This window comes from Gracilinanus agilis, chromosome 2, assembly GCF_016433145.1.
Source record: "Gracilinanus agilis isolate LMUSP501 chromosome 2, AgileGrace, whole genome shotgun sequence".
NCBI lineage: Eukaryota > Metazoa > Chordata > Mammalia > Didelphimorphia > Didelphidae > Gracilinanus > Gracilinanus agilis.
Genome location: NC_058131.1, coordinates 542,550,772 through 542,567,616, shown reverse-complemented (window position 1 = coordinate 542,567,616; position 16,845 = coordinate 542,550,772). Strand labels below are relative to the sequence as shown.

Here is a 16,845-nt window from a genome sequence, read left to right as displayed (position 1 = left end):
GAGTCACAGAAGGGGAATAAGATGAGAGAATATGATAAAGAAAGTAGTCAGTATAGGACAGATTGAGGGATAAAAGAGTTGAGCTTTCTTTACTTTGAATGCAACCATATCCCAGGTTTCCAAATCTAACATTCAAGAGAACCACAGAAATTTTCATCCCATGAGGCAATGCCCAGGATCTCAGTATGCTGAAGACAGCCTGAAGGGCCTTTTTAACTTCTGATTTCTGGCCTGGCTGGAAGGAAGCAAAAAACTATTAAGAGTATAGTGACTTTTACTGTATCCTGATAGAGATACAGGCAAAGAAACAGAGAAGAGAGAGAGAGACAGAGAGAAAGAGACAGACAGACAGACGGAGGGGGTCGGGGGGGAAGAGAAAGAGAGAACTTTTGACCAAATGTTCCCTGTGTTTTGTGCAAAAAACAAAAACCTTTTAGAAATAGATACCATGGTAACTCCTGTATCTTTTTCTTCACTCCAAGATCAGGTTGAAGTGGCTTGTACCTACCTGTTCATCAACTTTGCGTTGTAGCTGCATAATCTTATTTTCCATACCAATATGTAGCTTCTTGTAGCGCTCAACAGAGCGAGCCTCAATCTTCAACTTCTTCAGCTCTCTCTTGGCCATCATTCGTCGGAAACAGCACTGGAGGTAGACGATGGCCTTTAGGCACCTTTTGTAGTGCAGCCGAGCCAGCCAGCTACGCACATGCTTCTGGATAATGATGGCCTTATGTTCACGGAGGATCTGTAAAACAAAATAAGTATAAAGCAACACCAAACCAAAAGTCCACCTGGTTCACAGCAATAATCCATTCACTTGATGAACTAGGGGAGCAGGAGATAAATAAACCTTGATTGTTAAATGTTGATGACACATTCAAGCATGAAAAAATTTTAAAAAGTCAGTTTCAATCTTTAAATAAGAATATGCATTCCATTTCTGCAAATATGGTCTATGTACATAACAAAGCAATGACATTTACATGTTATCTTTAAAGGTAAAAGCAAGAGATAATTTGATTGGAGAAGGAAATCTAAAACAGAAAGGAATAACTCAATCTTAGCATCTGTTTCTTATTGATGGATGACTCTTCATAGATTCCTATTATTGGCTGGTACCCAAATGAACAAAACTAGTGTTCAAAGAATGATCTGCTTTACTGATAAAAAATTTCCCACCATTAATATTACCCTTATTTGACAATGCTTTATGATAATAACTAGCATTGTTATAGTGCTTTAAGGTTTGCAAAGCACTTTACAAATATTATCTGATTTCATCTTTAAAACAATCATGAGGGTTAGGTTTTATTCTCAGCTCTATCATGTAAATAAGGGCTGATACCAATGGGCTTGTTTCAAAAGTCCACTAGGGGGCCTTTTCCAGGCATAAAACAGGCACTTTATTGATTAGCCTTGAGAAAAATCTCCCCAAACAGGGTTTTACCAGCACTGTATCAAATGGAGCTGAAATCAATTTGTGACATCCAAAAGTAGTAGAAACAAAAAAATTTTATAAACCAAAAAACTGTCCACCAAAAAACTGGACAAATTAATAGAAAACCAGGTATAAAATTAAATCTTTAATGCTTATAACAAACTTTTTTTCTGATGTCACCTTATATTTTTTTTTAACCCTTAATTTTTGGTGTATTGTCTTATAGGTGGAAGAGTGGTAAGGGTGGGCAATGGGGGGTCAAGTGACTTGCCCAGGGTCACACAGCTGGGAAGTGGCTGAGGCCGGGTTTGAACCCAGGACCTCCTGTCTCTAGGCCTGACTCTCACTCCACTGAGCTACCCAGCTGCCCCTCACCTTATATTCTTAAAAATTCATCATGATGCTCAATTAAACTTTCCAACAATTAAAGTTTGTCTAATAACCAAATTTCCCATTATTAGAGAAATTCAAGCAAAATCTAGATGACCTCTTTCAAGGTTGCTATAAGAGGTTTATACATTGTGTTAAAGGTTAGTCTAGGTCAGTGATGATAAGCTATGGCATGCAGAGCCCTCTCTGTGGGCACAAGGCTGCCCCCCCCCCACCAATCCCCAGAGCTCCTTACTAGAAAGGCAGAGGGACTAGGGTGGAGCTGCTCCCCTCCCCCTTTCTGCCTCCCCTGAAGACAGTTTTCACATCCCCATCCCTCTGCCCAGCAGCCCAATAGGAGCGCAGCAAGGGTAAGGTGGGCAGCTCACAGGGGGCAGAGCTGGAGGGGAGCTCAGTGCTTGGGTCATTCCCCTCCCCCTCTCTACACTTGCTGAAGACATTCCTCACTTCGCCCACCTCTCCACCGAGCAGCCCAGTGAGGGTGCTTCCACCCTCTTCTGTGTGGAATGTGGTGGGGAGGATGGGCTTTTAGCACATTTTGGGAGGTTGAGGGGCCCGGCACTCCATCTCTGAAAGGTTTGCCATCACTGGTCTAGCTAGGTATAAAATCCCTAAACAATCTAAGATTCTATGAAATCCCTTTCTCAATATACAAACTTTTCAAATGAATTTTTGATCATTTGACCTTAAGTATTATTTTTTCTCCTCCTATTCAGAGCCCAGAAAATTCTATGATTCCCTAACAAATGGTATTACTAGATACCTGTGATGTGATCATGTCAAAATGTATGAAGCCTCTTAAAGCAGCAATTCAAATATTTTGATTTTTTAATTCAGAGGTTTAGAGTTTAGCAGTAAGGAAGCATTATATTCCTGTGCATATGTGAAACTAACACAATGAAAGAATTGGTCAACATACAAAATTCAGCGTGAAGGGGGGGGGGGGGGAAACAACTCTCCCGACATTCTCCTTCAAGTAACTTTTAAAAAACTCCTCAAATCAAATTTCGGAGTAGCAGAGCCAATGAAAGGTGAGACATATTTTCAGTCTACATGAACTGGAGAAGAGTGTAATACTGGAGCAGGAGCCAGCCAAGAGCGCATGTAGAAACAGGACCAATGGCAGGCCTTGGAGGCCGTTTGGGACAGTGACTGGCAACAGGAGCAGCTCTGGGGGCTGTCAGGCCAGAGTCAGTAAGGGGGTTGGACAAATGATGAGAATGAGAACACAAGCGACCGTCTATGCTAGTGCTGCAAGCAGCTCGTTAACTCTATTGCCCATAAACTGTTCTGAGTCACAGTTTCAGGGTGATGAGGAGCACTAGGACTTGTGGTTGCAGGAGAACAGGTGATCTAGTCAGAGTTCTGGGGCCAAAAGGAGCACTAGAACTTTCAGCTGCAGAGGAGCAGAGTCTCTTCCTAAGTAAACACTAGAGCAGTGATGGGCAAACTTTTTAAAGAGGGGCCAAAGGAAAGGAAATGCTTATCTGTCATCAGTCTGTTTCTAAGGCAACACTTTTGAAGTTTCATTGTATTGTATCCTACTTGTATTTGTCAGATTAGGAAGAATGTCCTCGAAGATTTCAGGGGGCCCGCATGTGGCCCCCCTGGCTGTAGTTTGCCCATCACTGCACTAGAACATAGACCAGGAGAGCAATAATCACACCTTTCCCCAGATCACACCATCTTGGAAGCACCTAAAAGTTGTAGACTTCCAGCATCAAGAAAAAACCTAAAATTTGGGATGTCTCCCCACCCCTAAGTGAGCAGAGCCTAATCATAACATATTTCAAAGTCAAAAGAAATAGGTTGGAAAAATTAATCAATAAAAACATTAAAAAAGGCATTACTTCTCTAAGGAAAGGTTGTTGGGGTTTTTTTAAAAGCAAAATGATGTCCAAGTAGCTTTCCAAGGCAGGCCTAAAAATACATGGAAAATGTTCCAAAGAAACCAAAGGAGCTTTAGGATGAAAGGGAAACCACCCAAGAATGACTTGTTAAATTCCTTTAGACACAGATATATGTTCCTATAAATCTTAGAAGGCCAAGAAGCTTGAATTCTTAGGAAGCCTAAAAAAACACAGGGAAGGAGGGCTTTGCAGGAGCTCCCTATCAGGGTCACAATATAAGGGAACCTCCTGAGGCGTGGCTATGAAACATGGAATTAAATCTCAGAAATCATCTCTGACATGCATAAACTTGGGAAAAGAAAAATGGAGGAGAGCTACTTGGCTTTACCATTCCTCTCAGGTTAACTATTTCATACTTCTTTGAGTTTCCTCTAATTTCTCCATGTTCTTCTTCCCTTAGGTCTTAAGGTAAAACCAAGATATACTCTAGGTATAATCAATATTAAGTGATTATAATTAGAGTATTATTTTTTATACTTTTTTTTACTGTTTTCCTATCTAGGAATCCATTCAAGTTCATAAAATTAAGTAACATATTGTTTTTTGTTCAGTTTATGACCTATTATCAACATAATATACATTTCAGTCACACATAGTGAGTTGTTTCCTAGTCTACATTTGTGAACTTTTCCCCCCTACTTAAGTAAACCCTGTACTTTCATCCTGTTATCTTTGACTATTTGACTCAAATTACCAAGGCCATTTTAATTGTGATCTTCTTTTCTCAACCTGCTTTTATCTACCAACTTAATGATATAGTTTCATTCTATTTATTATTATTATTATTAATGTTGATGATGCTAACTTAAGATGAAAGTCCCATACCTGAGTTCCACCATATGGCTTTATCTCTAAGCCTCAAAAATCTCTATGAATGATTCTTTAAATAGTTATACATATATTATTCTGTTTCATACCACAATTTTCCAGCTTATAATGAATATGCCCAATGGGGAAGATTCAAAAGCCTTATTAATAAAGTCATAGAATGATTATATCTATCACTTCCTTTCTGATCAACCAGGTTCATCATTCTAGTAGAGAGGGAGATTCAGATATATTCAGTTTTATTTATATTTATTCTCACTCAATATTCTTTTAAATTATTCAATCAATATTGTTCGAGGTTTAGAAATGAAAGTTAATTTGTCAGATTTCTAGAATCATCTGTTTATTTGCCAGCAAAACACTATGACATACTTGTTTACATGGGTATGTGATATGTCATTTTGGTTTTTAAAAGATTACTCATTACAAAAATGAATAATATGGAAATATGTATTGAGTGATATTATATGTATAACTCAGTGGAACTGCTTGTTGACTCTGGGAAAGGAGAGGGAAGAGGGGAGGGAAAGAACATGAATCATGGAACCATGGAAAAATACTTAAAATTTTTAAAAATTAGATTTGACTAGAAAAAAAACCCCATGATATGAGCTGATTATTACCATCTGAACCATATTCATCTTCCAATATATCAAGTGTCTTTTGCATTCTGTTACAGCAACCTTGCTCATACTTGGGAACAGGTTTGTTTGTTTTTTTAATTCATCTGCCAGACTATATCCCTCTCATGCAAAAGATACTTCTGGACTCATTATCTAGACCAGGGAAGCCAGATGTCAAATTTTTCCCTGTTTTTTTTAATACATATACTAAATTTATATGACTAGATACCTACATTTTTAAATTGATGTTCATGTCTAAAAGTATGCCTCCTATGAATAGAGATAATGTTTTTAATATCCCCTCTGGCAATTTGAATGGTGCATATAATTCTGTGGATATTCAATAAATATTCATTATGAGAATGAACAAGGGGTTTGAGCAAAATGGCTTACCTTACGAAATCTATTTCTAGCCATGTAGCCTCGTAAGTGAGACTGGAGAACGATGGTAGCTGCTCGTCTGATTTGGTACCTTTTTCGGACCACAAACATTCGCCATTGCTTCTGAATGACAGTGGCTGCATTGGTTCTGCGCAAAAACTTAGCATAGCTGTTCAAAGCAATGATAAGAGTATCATTCATCCAATTCATGTAGCCTTTCAGAAAAGTAACATTTTCTAAAGGCTATATCTGATATATGTCATTCTAAAATCATAGGATCAGAGACTCAGAATGAAAGGATAGCTTGCCATCTAGTCTAACTCTTTTATTTTATAGATGAGAAAACTAAGACCCAGAAAGGTATCTTGCCTAAGAGAGGAAGTAGTACAGTCAAGAGTTTAAATCAGGGTTCTCTGAATCCAAATTCAGTGCTTCTTCCTTTGTACCACGAATAATATCCAAGTTAAACAGACATAATCTATTCAGTCCTTAATATACATAATATGCCATTCTATTTTATTAAGCTTGTTTAGACACTCATATATGATCTCAGAAAAAGGTTCACTAATTATGTGGTTGCTGAATAAATTTCTTTTTTAAAGGAATGTCTCCTCTAGAATCTGATTGACTTTTATAATTCTCTTTTTTTATGATTATCTCACCTTACTTGTCCTAAAGACATTTCAATAGAATTTTTACTAACTTGACCATGATAATACATATATAGCTTTTTTTCACCCACACTTATTTTCTTTGCTTTTTTTCAAACCCTTAAGAAAAGATAAGAGATAAGCTGTTCTAAGACATTCTAGTGCGGGGGATGAAAATCCACACAGCACCTGTTTGAGATGTGGCCTTACAGTTTTAGAAAGAAGCCTACACTCTCAATTTACTTTGAACTAAAAAATTTTCACACTCTTGTATGAAAATATTCCATGGCATGATGGCTATTTTTCATACTCTGCTCATATGAAAACAAGATGCTAGAAGCAGCATCTTTTCAATATATTTAGGTTCAAAAGGATATACTGTGGGTGCTCTCCATCTTTGATTTTTATGAAATAAGTGCTTTGTGAAAGCAAATGATCACTGTGTGACTATCACTGATTTTAATACTGATAAGAATGAGAATTAGTTTACTTTAAAAGTAGTGCCCTTTAAAAACCTTTCATTTATGCATATTCTCATATTCACTACATTCATACCACAGACATGTACTGTATACCTACTAGGTGTAAAATACTAAGTATAGCTTGTTATGGGTATGTTTTTTGAGATATGAAAACCAAACAGATGGTGGAGTTAGACAAATGATAAAATTTTCATGACTTTCTGCTTTATTCATTGGCTTATATTGTTTCTCAGCAAATTTCATTTGAAGAGGGACAAGCTAGTATGCACAAAGGACATAATATTCTACTTAATCTCCTGGAAAATAAATACCTGAGCACCTGCCACAGGAAGGAGAAAGAGGCCTCCTCTGAATGCCCTGCTTAGGAAATGCTAAAATCAGACGGTATCATTTTCTGCTCACCATCGTGCCTGGTAGCCTCGAACATATCTCTGAATAGTAATTGCCGCCTTCTTCATACGTAGGTACTTCTTCCGCAGCAACCAGCCCCGAATTGTCTTCTGAATGCGGATGCAGGCAGCCCTTAACTTGTCTGCCCTTATTTTTTCCAAATAAGCCACTTGCCCGGCTCGGAAAAATATCTTGGTCTTACCAAATTGGTATTTATCTTTATCCTATTTTCAGAGAAAAATATATGTTCAGAAGCAGGATTAATGGACATATAATGAAAGTTCATAATAGAAAGGGAAACAAAGATTGTCTAAAAGCAGAATCAGTGAAGAGGTGAAACTACATCTAACATTTTTTGCTAAATCAGCAATTAACTAATGGAACCAAATTTTGATCCTAGGCACTTCTGTACACAATTTCTAGGATTAGTGAAGTTGAGGAAGTGGAAGGGATTTTAAGGGAGGCTATAATGACAAATACTTTCCATAATTCTTCTACCTGGGAACATTATTTGAGGCCAAAACTTGATTGTGGGATTTGGGGTAGTTTTTTGTTAGCTTGGTTGTATTTTAAACATCTCAAGGAAATGGAGATGTTGATATTCCCTTTGACTGATTCATGCTGTAAATGTCTGTATTCCAGGTGAAAGCTGAAGGGATAAAAACACCAAGAATAAGATAAGTCTAAAAGCATACAAAATGAAAGAGAAAATTAAAATTGATATTAATTATATTGAATTAGCTTTCCATTCAAGTCATTACTGCTTGTTTCAACTATTCTGTTATTGAAACTTTAAAAAAAAATCTTAACTACATATTAAAATATAGAGGAAGCTAAAGGCCTTCAAACAAGTTCAAAACTATTTTTAGAAAACGAAGGTCAATACGGTATCTAGACCTTTAGATTTAAAAGAGATCTGAGCAGTCATCTAGGCAACACTCCCAATTTCGGAGGTAAGGAAACTAACGGTTCTGAACAACAGTTTGCTCAACGCCACACAGATAGGACATAGAGGAGGAAGGACTTGAATACAAATCTTTGGGTTTTGAGTCCACTGCTCTTTCCACTGTACTATGTGGTCTCTTCTACTATGAACAATAGGCATGATGTAGTAGATATTTCTGGGCTATAACTCAGTTGTATACCTTGGAGTAAAGTACATATTAGTTTAACTATTCATCAAAAAAAAGTCTGAAAGTTACCCACATGATCCAAAATTCTCAGGGCTTTAAAGAAAAGTCAGCCACTATATTCACTGATATGAGAATAGCTGACAGAGGAAAAAATCAGAAAGCTTTGCCTGAATCAAGACCCTATAGATTCTACCTTCTATTAATCCCAGTTCCTCCTTTTCCCCCCCAAAATTATTTTGCATTAACTTTGTATGAATTTTTACATATAGCTTACATTAACCTCTGTGCTTGCATGGTTTCTCCAAGCTCCTGTGGGCAGGGACTGTTTCATTCTTGTCTTTGTGATACTAGCACATTGCATAGTACTTGGCATGCAGTACATGCTTAATGAATGCTTGCAGATTTTAATTTCTACAGAAATACATAAAGACCATATAGAACTCACCCCCCAGGGCTTAGGACTGAATACAAATAATAGAAATTAATTTTCTTGAAGACAAGGATTGTTTTTTGGTTTGTCTCTGCTTCCCTAGCACCTAGTAAATACAGTATCTGGTGCATATTAAGTAGATGCTTAATAAATACATATTGGTTTAAAACAGAAAAAGAAACTAGAATGATTCTTCTCTTCTGCCTAAACATCACCCTAGACCAGGGTTAGTGAATGTTTTCAAGATCGCATGCCCAAATTGCACTTTTAAGCCACCTGTGAGCCCCCCTGCATTATTCCAGAAAATAGAAGGAGGAAGTGCTCTCATTGGGCAGCTGGGCAGACATGTCAAAAATGTCCTCTGGCACTGAGGAGAGGGGGAAGGGAGCAGCCCCCTCAGGTCTGCCTGGACATTCAATGCCACATCTTTGCCAACATGGCCCTAGACTTATCCCTACTTCCATCTGCCTCAGCTAATGCTTATGCATAAATTACAAGATAAAACATGGCATCAGGGATAAAAGGTTGAATTTGGAGTAGGGAATACCTAAGTTCAAATTCCAATTCTGATACTAGCTATAAGAACATAAATAAGTCCTATGACCTTTCTGATCCTCAATTTCCTCAGTTACTGTACTACCTGAACTACCTGTACTACCTGTACTACTGAAAAATACTTGTACTATCACTGAGTAGCTGTTAGGCTGAAATGTAGACTTTAAAATACCATAAAATACCTACCATTACTACTTTCTACTCCTATTACTACCACCTTTTTCCTAAGAATTAAGACTCTTAGAGCAAGTAGAATACAAATAGAATATAACAAGGAATAGACATAAGACATTGTCTCATAGTTTGGAAATACTGTTTTCATTTTCCCTACATGCTCAATTCATAATATTTCCTGTCCAAGTTTCTATGAGAGAGAGAGAATGTGTGGGCCTTATCCCTGTCTAGGGTCAAGTTCGTATTCAATCAAAACCAATCACTGCAATGAGCACAAAAAGAAAAGAAAACAAAACAAAATATTGGGCAGATCAAAATGAGCTAAAAAGAAATGAAATTATGAAGAAAATGGAATGAAACTTAAAAAGCAAAAATTATCAGATTTATATGTCATAAAAAGCTGCTTTCATTGTGACCTTCTCAATTAAATTTAGCAAATATTTATTATGTCTTAACTATATGCTAGGCACTGTGCTGGTTGCCAAGATATAAAAATAAAAAGAAAACAATTGCTTGCCCTCAAGGAGCTTATATTTTACTGAAGAGAAAACCATACATTGTTGTTATTATTGTTGTTTGGAAGGTAGAAGGAGGGAGAACTAATAACAATTGGGAATCATGAAAAATCTTCTGCAGAATTGGCTCTTGAGCCATCCTTTAATGGGACCTGAAGCTTATATGTAGCAGAGTTGAGAAGGGAAAACATTCCAGGCCTGGAAGGTCATTTGTACAAAGGAATGGTGTAAAGAAAAGGAATGTCACTCACAGGAACAACAGCAAATAGAACAGTCTAGCTAGGACATAGATTGTATATAAGGCTTGATTACTTCCCTAGTACCTATTAAGTAGTAATAGTACCTATTAAGACAAATTCTTCATTCTAGATTTCAAGACCTTGGCTGGCCCCATCTCTCACTATATCTTATTATCTTATTTTTCCTCTATATAAATCCTCTGTTTAAGTCAAGCTGAGCCAAGAACATGCCTTGTCCTTTTGTACTTTGTCACTTTTCCAAGTGGATATGTCCACAAGTCAATCTCGCCCCTACAACACGGATCTTGTTATGTATGCCTCTTTTTTTGTCTAAATTATGTCCAAACTTTAAGGTCACCCTCTTATCTGAAGCCTTCCCTAATAACTTCAACAAGAAGTTGGTCTTATGTTGCTATTTATCCCATCAGTATATGTATTATGCCTCCAGTCTTATATTGTTATTTCTCCCATGTATTATTATCATAATGAGCTTGTAAGCTCCTAGAAGAGGCTTAAGCCCCACTAACTGAAATATGTGCTTTTAATTCCTTGTATCTTCCAAACATGGTGTCTTATACATAGAAGAAGTCAATTAGGCATTTATTATTCTTTGTTTTCCAATAAAGGATAAGAAGAAAATCGTTTGGCCAAAAGGTATTCACTAATTGCTAAATGGCTTCTGTTTCAGTCCCAGGCCTCATTAGACTATCTCAGAGTGTGGTCAATCTTTCTACTGAACCCAAAAAACTTATCTGCTCAGCCTGAATACTCCAGCAATCACCTCACTCTGCTGTCATACATTAATTCTGATTTTACATTAACTAAGCCAAGTCTTCTTTTTCCTATCAGTAGATTTGAAATGGAAGCTTCCAATGGCCTTAAGCAATCAAAACCATATCAATTCTTTTTTTTTTTAAACCCTTACATTTCACCTTAGAATCATTACTATGTATTGGTTCTAAGACAGAAGAGCAGTAAGAGTTAGGCAACGGAGGTTAAGTGACTTGCCCAGGGTCACATAGCTAGGAAGTGTCCAAGGTCAGATTTGAACCTAGGACTTCCCATCTCTAGACCTGGATCTCAATCCATTGAGCTACCCAGTTGCCCCCAATATCAATTGTTAAGACAAAAAAAATCTGTCAATCAAAAGGTCAATAAAAATGGGTCCTACCAGTATCAGTTTCTCTAATACATTTTTGCACGTCTGCTTCCTATCACTAAGTACATCTCTTTGCTTCATCAAGACACGATAGCGACTAAAAAATTCTTGATATGTCCACCTGCCAAAACAAATAGGCATAAGCTTAGTTAAATTTTTGGTAATGTCTCCCACTAAAAAAACCATTCACTCAAGAAACACTTGACCCACCTGGAGGGGAAACCTGCTGCACTAATTCGGATGGTTTCCAAGACGCCACATGCCCTCAACTGCTGTACCGCCCGCTTTTCATCAAATCTACAGGTGAGAATGCAAAAATGTTCATATACAGCAAGCAATGTTGTAGAGAAGCACAAGTGTGACTAGGGCCACAATTTAGGTTTCCTATTATTTTGCTCTAAGAAGTAACTGATAAAAACATGATAATATGAAAGGAAAAGAAAGGAACTGACTGTTCAAAAGGTACACCAACAGTAGTGAAGGAAAACTAGTCATGAAGACAAGTCAGTGATTAAGAATGAGAACATGAGCATGCAAAGGCTTCAGTCAGGTTTGTGCCAAAGTACACCAGACCATGAGTCAGGATAATATCTCTACATGTCTTCTTCCTATAACACTTAAAGTGGGCTTTAGGAGAACACGATCTCAAATGTTTAAATGCTGTCAAAGACCTTTGCACTCAATCACAGCTATTGGCTATAATAACCACACCCAAGACTTGGCTCAACTTCAAATTTTCTGATTTCTTTAGGTTAGTATCTGCCATTTTCCTCTCCTCTTTCAGTTTACTTAAATCTCTTTTAATAATAATAACAGTAATTTTCATAGTGCTTTAAGACTGACAAAGCACATGTTATTTCATCTTTTGGTCCTGACAACAATCTTGGAAAGTAAGTGTTATAATTATCTCCATTCTACAAATATGGAAATTGAAGCCGACAGAGGTTAACTGCCTTGTCCAGGGTCCATAGTTAGCAAATGTCTGGGGCCAAATATGAACTCAGGACTTCTTGACTCCAAATCTAGAGTGCTACCCACCATGCTACCTAGCGGCCTCCAGGGAACATATTTTCCAAGTGTCTTGTTACCCAGTGACATTTTTCCTAAGGTCAGTAAGATTACTTTTTTCAATTGAGAAATTATCAATAAACTTACGTAAATGGAAACTTGAAGTCATTTGGTTTAATACAGCGCACATAATGGGGAGTTGTAGCATTGAGGGTTTCCATCAGCAGATGTAGAGAGTTTCTGAACTACATAAAAAATGAGAGAAAAGGGGAACCAAAGGTATAAGCAAGAGTTATATTATCCTTAAGGTATCATCTTTTTTACATTTTTATGCTATATAAAAAATCAGCAGCAGATAAGGAATGAAATCAATGAATGAAAGATGCTGAGAAGCTCATGGTCACAAAGCTGTACTACTTAAAAAACAATACACCAAATATGAGTATCAATAAGCAATACCTTCTTTTTAGGAAAAGGGAATCTTGGGATATTCCTTTGATTGAATGCCACACTGCCCCTGCCAATCCAGGGATGCCTTAAACCAGGTCTCTCTAACTCTAAGACGGTTGGCTTTTTATCAATTTTGCAAAGACCCAGTTTACTAGGCTTGTTATTAAACCAGACATCCCTAGGGTGGCAGGGGTAAGAGAGGTGTGGCAGGAAATCAGAGGAACATCCTAAGATTCTTCTTTTCCTAAAAAGTTATTGTTTATTGATAATGATATTTTGTGTGCTGCTTTTTAAATAGTGTAAGAACACTATTTAATTTGGAGCTCATTCTTCAGGCACTGAGGCAAAATGATTATAATGGGAAAAATTCCTATATAAACAAAAAGTCAACTGCCCCCTTAACATATCTTAGGTGGAGTTGCAGAGGGCCTGAAGCTGTTATACTGCTAGAAACTTATCCTGGGGGCTATTGGGTAACAGGCCAAGCCATGACCATAAAAGTAGTTTCATACCTTGGGTGACGGTCAACTGTGACTACTTTGTACCTACTAACAACCAAGCCTCACCAAATTCAGCAGTAGAAGCAGCAGCTGGTTAAAGCTTGGCTTTGAGATCCTTGCAAAATTCAAGTAAAAGGGAAGCAAAGACAAGTAATACTTTGTTTTCTCTGAGGTCTTCAGGGTTAGGAACTGGAAAACTTGCCTCATATATTCATTCATTCAATAACTATTGTCTCTTATATCTCCATATAGCGATATATCTAAAGGGTTGGATGCTATAAGAAAAGTAGGAAACATAATTTTTGACCTTCAGGATTTTTGACTCCACATAAGAAGAGTGTACATCAGTGGTTCCCAAACTTTTTTGGCCTACAACACCCTTTCCAGAAAAAATATTACTTAGCGCCCCCTGTCACATACTATCACTGCCCCCTTACAGTTATTCACCACCCCCAAATGTACCTGTGGCCATCACCACCCCTCTGGATCGCTGCAGCACCCACCAGGGGGCGGTGGCGCCCACTTTGGGAATCACTGGTGTACATGAAGAGAAAAAGGTCAAGACTGGTCTAGTACAAACTTGAAGGTCTGTGAGAATTGGGAATGGATAAAATAATTTTTGATTGAACTTAATCAGAAAAGGATTGATTAAAAAATGGGGGTGCAGCTAGAGGTGGACCTTGAAGAATGTGTAGGATTAAGATTGGTAGAATATGTATGAGGGAGAATGGATATTATTAAATCTTATTTAATTCAACAAGCATTTTTTAACCATTTACTATGTTATGTTATTTACTACAATATGCTAGATGCTGAGGATAAAAGATTTTTTTAAAAAATTGTCCCTGTCCTCAGTGAGCTTACATTCTAATGGTTTAAAGTCCCACTGGCTTCTTATGGATGAAGAAGAATTAAATATCTGGATTCACTGAAAAGGAGCAAGGAAAGGCTGAATCATAATTGTTGTTAGAAAAGGAAGAAGAGGGGCAGCTGGGTGGTCCAATAGATTGAGAGTCAGGCCCAGAGACAGGAGGTCCTGGGTTCAAATCTAATCTCAGATACTTCCTAGCTGTGTGATCCTGGGCAAGTCACTTAATCCCCATTGCCTAACCCTTACCTCTCTTCTGCCTTGGAACCAATTCACAGTATTGATTCCAAGACAGAAGGTAAGGGTTTAAAAAAAAAAAAAAGAAAGAAAGAAAAGGAAGAAGATAGCTATGTACCACTTACCTGGTGTCCCACAGTTTTCTTATGCTCTTTGGTTGACTGGCCTGGTTTAACCTTGGTTGGCTTTATTGGAGTCCTGGAAAGAGGAGTACGCCCAGAAGGAGTAGCTGAAGAGGGACTAATGACTTTTTCATCATCTTGAAATAATTCTGGGAGCATTTTAAACTATGCCACAAAGAGAAAAAAATATTAAAAACAGAATAAAAATGTAAACAAAGGGAAAAATGATGTGATTATCTCCAACCATAGTGGATCACCTTAGAAAAATCCTTTCACACTCACCCTCCATGAACATAATATGATGTAATGGCAAAGAAAGAGTAGAGAACTTATAAATGCTAAAAACAATACTGATGGAAGAAAAGTTGTGTTGCTCTATAATATACTCAGATTTGATAAATGAATCTTTTTCTTTTTTAAACTATCTTTTCTCTTTTATCCCCTAAATTTTTTTATATACCTCTTCTTGTCCAACATAGGAAACCACCCCTTGTAAAAGAGAAAAAAATTTAGCTGAGCAAAATCAATACATCAACCAGGTGACCTTAAACATGATATTCTGCATCCATAATTCTAACATCATCTTGGCAAAGAAGGGAAGGGGGAGGTGCATTTTATTAAATCTTCTCCAGGACAAAGATTTTTGGCCATTACAATTATAGTGTTAAGATTTGAAGATTTCTTTATTCTTTCTGTTTACATTGGTGTTGACATTATGTGGACTGATTTCCTGATTCTGCTTAATTCATTCTGTACTAGTTCACATAAAACTTCCCATGAGAAATTTTTAATGTGACTATATTATTGCTGCCCTAGTACTTCATTATAAAACACAAGCTCTCATCTTAACACTGCAGTTTAACGTGACAATTGATTTTTGTAGTAAAGAAAACATTTCCAAAGGCGCTCAAGCTCAATTCAATTTAACAACAAACTTTAATTGATGTCTATCTACTGTGTGCAAAGTACTGCAGGGAACATAAAGTTTGGACAAGGCATAGTACCAACTCCTTCAAGAATATGACAGATAGTAGGATACGTGAAATTCAGAGCCAAATAAATAACAGCTATTTATATAACTCTTTAAGGCTAGTAAAGTACTTTGTGTTCACAATCTTATTTGATTCCCAAAATAACCCTGTGAGGTAAGTACTATGGTTCTTTTTTATCTCTCTAGGCTGAGCTTAAGAAGTGAAAACAAAATGGCAGAGTATCAGGAAACAGAAAAGCACCCTCTCCCCCAATGCCACCCCCTCAAAAAACAAACAAACAAACAAAAAAAACTCCAAACAGACTTAGAAAATGCAATACTCACTCTTAATGAGTAAATCTAATAAAATATAACAGTGAGCCATTTTTCCAACCCAGATTGGCACAGGACACAGAAAGGTCTATGGACATTGGGGTCAAGCCAAGAAATCAGGCTGTAAGAAAGACTCCATTATAGGGAGAGGCTGGGTACAGGGCCAAAAGGAGTTCCCAGACCCATACCAGGAAACTGTATGCACGGTGCGGAACAGGTGCCAATTACCTAGTTCATATATTATTGGAGTTCTCTTAGTCAACTTTTGCTATAAAAATAAAGTCTGAGATTCATTTTGTGACTTTGGTCATCTTCCATTTTTTCAGACAGCTTGAGAATATTCCAATGTTCTTAAAAATCATGCTGCCTCCAGCACGGATCTTTTTTTTTTTTTTTAATAAACCAACCACAGTTATGTTAAACTTATTTTCCATCTTTGTTTTCTTTAGCGCCATGATCACTTTCTAAGGTAGCACATCTGCAACTATGGTGTTCAACTGTGATGGCTTTACTCTCCTCACTGGTGAAAAGAGTTTGTTATGAAAATCTTGACAGATCTCTAATTTTTGTTTATTTATTATTCTCCTATAAGTTTCACATCCTTAAATGTTATTGGGCTGAGTTGGTTCACCAAACTTTACTCTCCATAATTTCTCATTTTTTTATTAGAGTACACTATTTATATGCTTCTGCCATCAATTTTGGGAAACAAGGTTATGTTCTAAATTAGTGTTGCAGGGGCAGCTGGGTGGCTCAGTGGATTGAGAGGCCTAGAGACAGGAGGTCCTGGGTTCAGATTTGACATTTCCAAGCCATGTGACCCTGGGCAAGTCACTTAACACCCATTGCCTAGCCTTTATCACTCTTCTTCCTTGGAGCCAATACACAGTATTGATTCCAAGATGAAAGGTAAGGGTTTTTAAAAACAAACAAACAAACAAATAAATGAATGAATAAATAAATGATTGTCTAGATCAGTGGTTCCCAAACTTTTTTGGCCTTCCGCCCCCTTTCCAGAAAAAATATTACTTAGTCCCCCGGAAATTAATTTTTTTTA

The 16,845-nt window shown here is 37.2% G+C and overlaps 1 protein-coding gene across 1 annotated transcript in view; it reads right to left on the bottom strand.

Annotated features, from left to right (window-relative positions):
* Positions 1-16,845, bottom strand: part of MYO5A (myosin VA) — a 145,041-nt gene that overhangs the window by 66,845 nt on the left and 61,351 nt on the right. The window contains exons 15-21 of the mRNA XM_044660044.1: positions 14,489-14,650; positions 12,456-12,553; positions 11,511-11,597; positions 11,313-11,421; positions 7,108-7,319; positions 5,586-5,742; positions 509-748 (exon numbers count right to left, since the gene is read on the bottom strand). Of these exons, the coding sequence (XP_044515979.1) occupies positions 509-748; positions 5,586-5,742; positions 7,108-7,319; positions 11,313-11,421; positions 11,511-11,597; positions 12,456-12,553; positions 14,489-14,650 (1,065 nt within the window). The remainder of the gene's footprint in view (positions 1-508; positions 749-5,585; positions 5,743-7,107; positions 7,320-11,312; positions 11,422-11,510; positions 11,598-12,455; positions 12,554-14,488; positions 14,651-16,845) is intronic.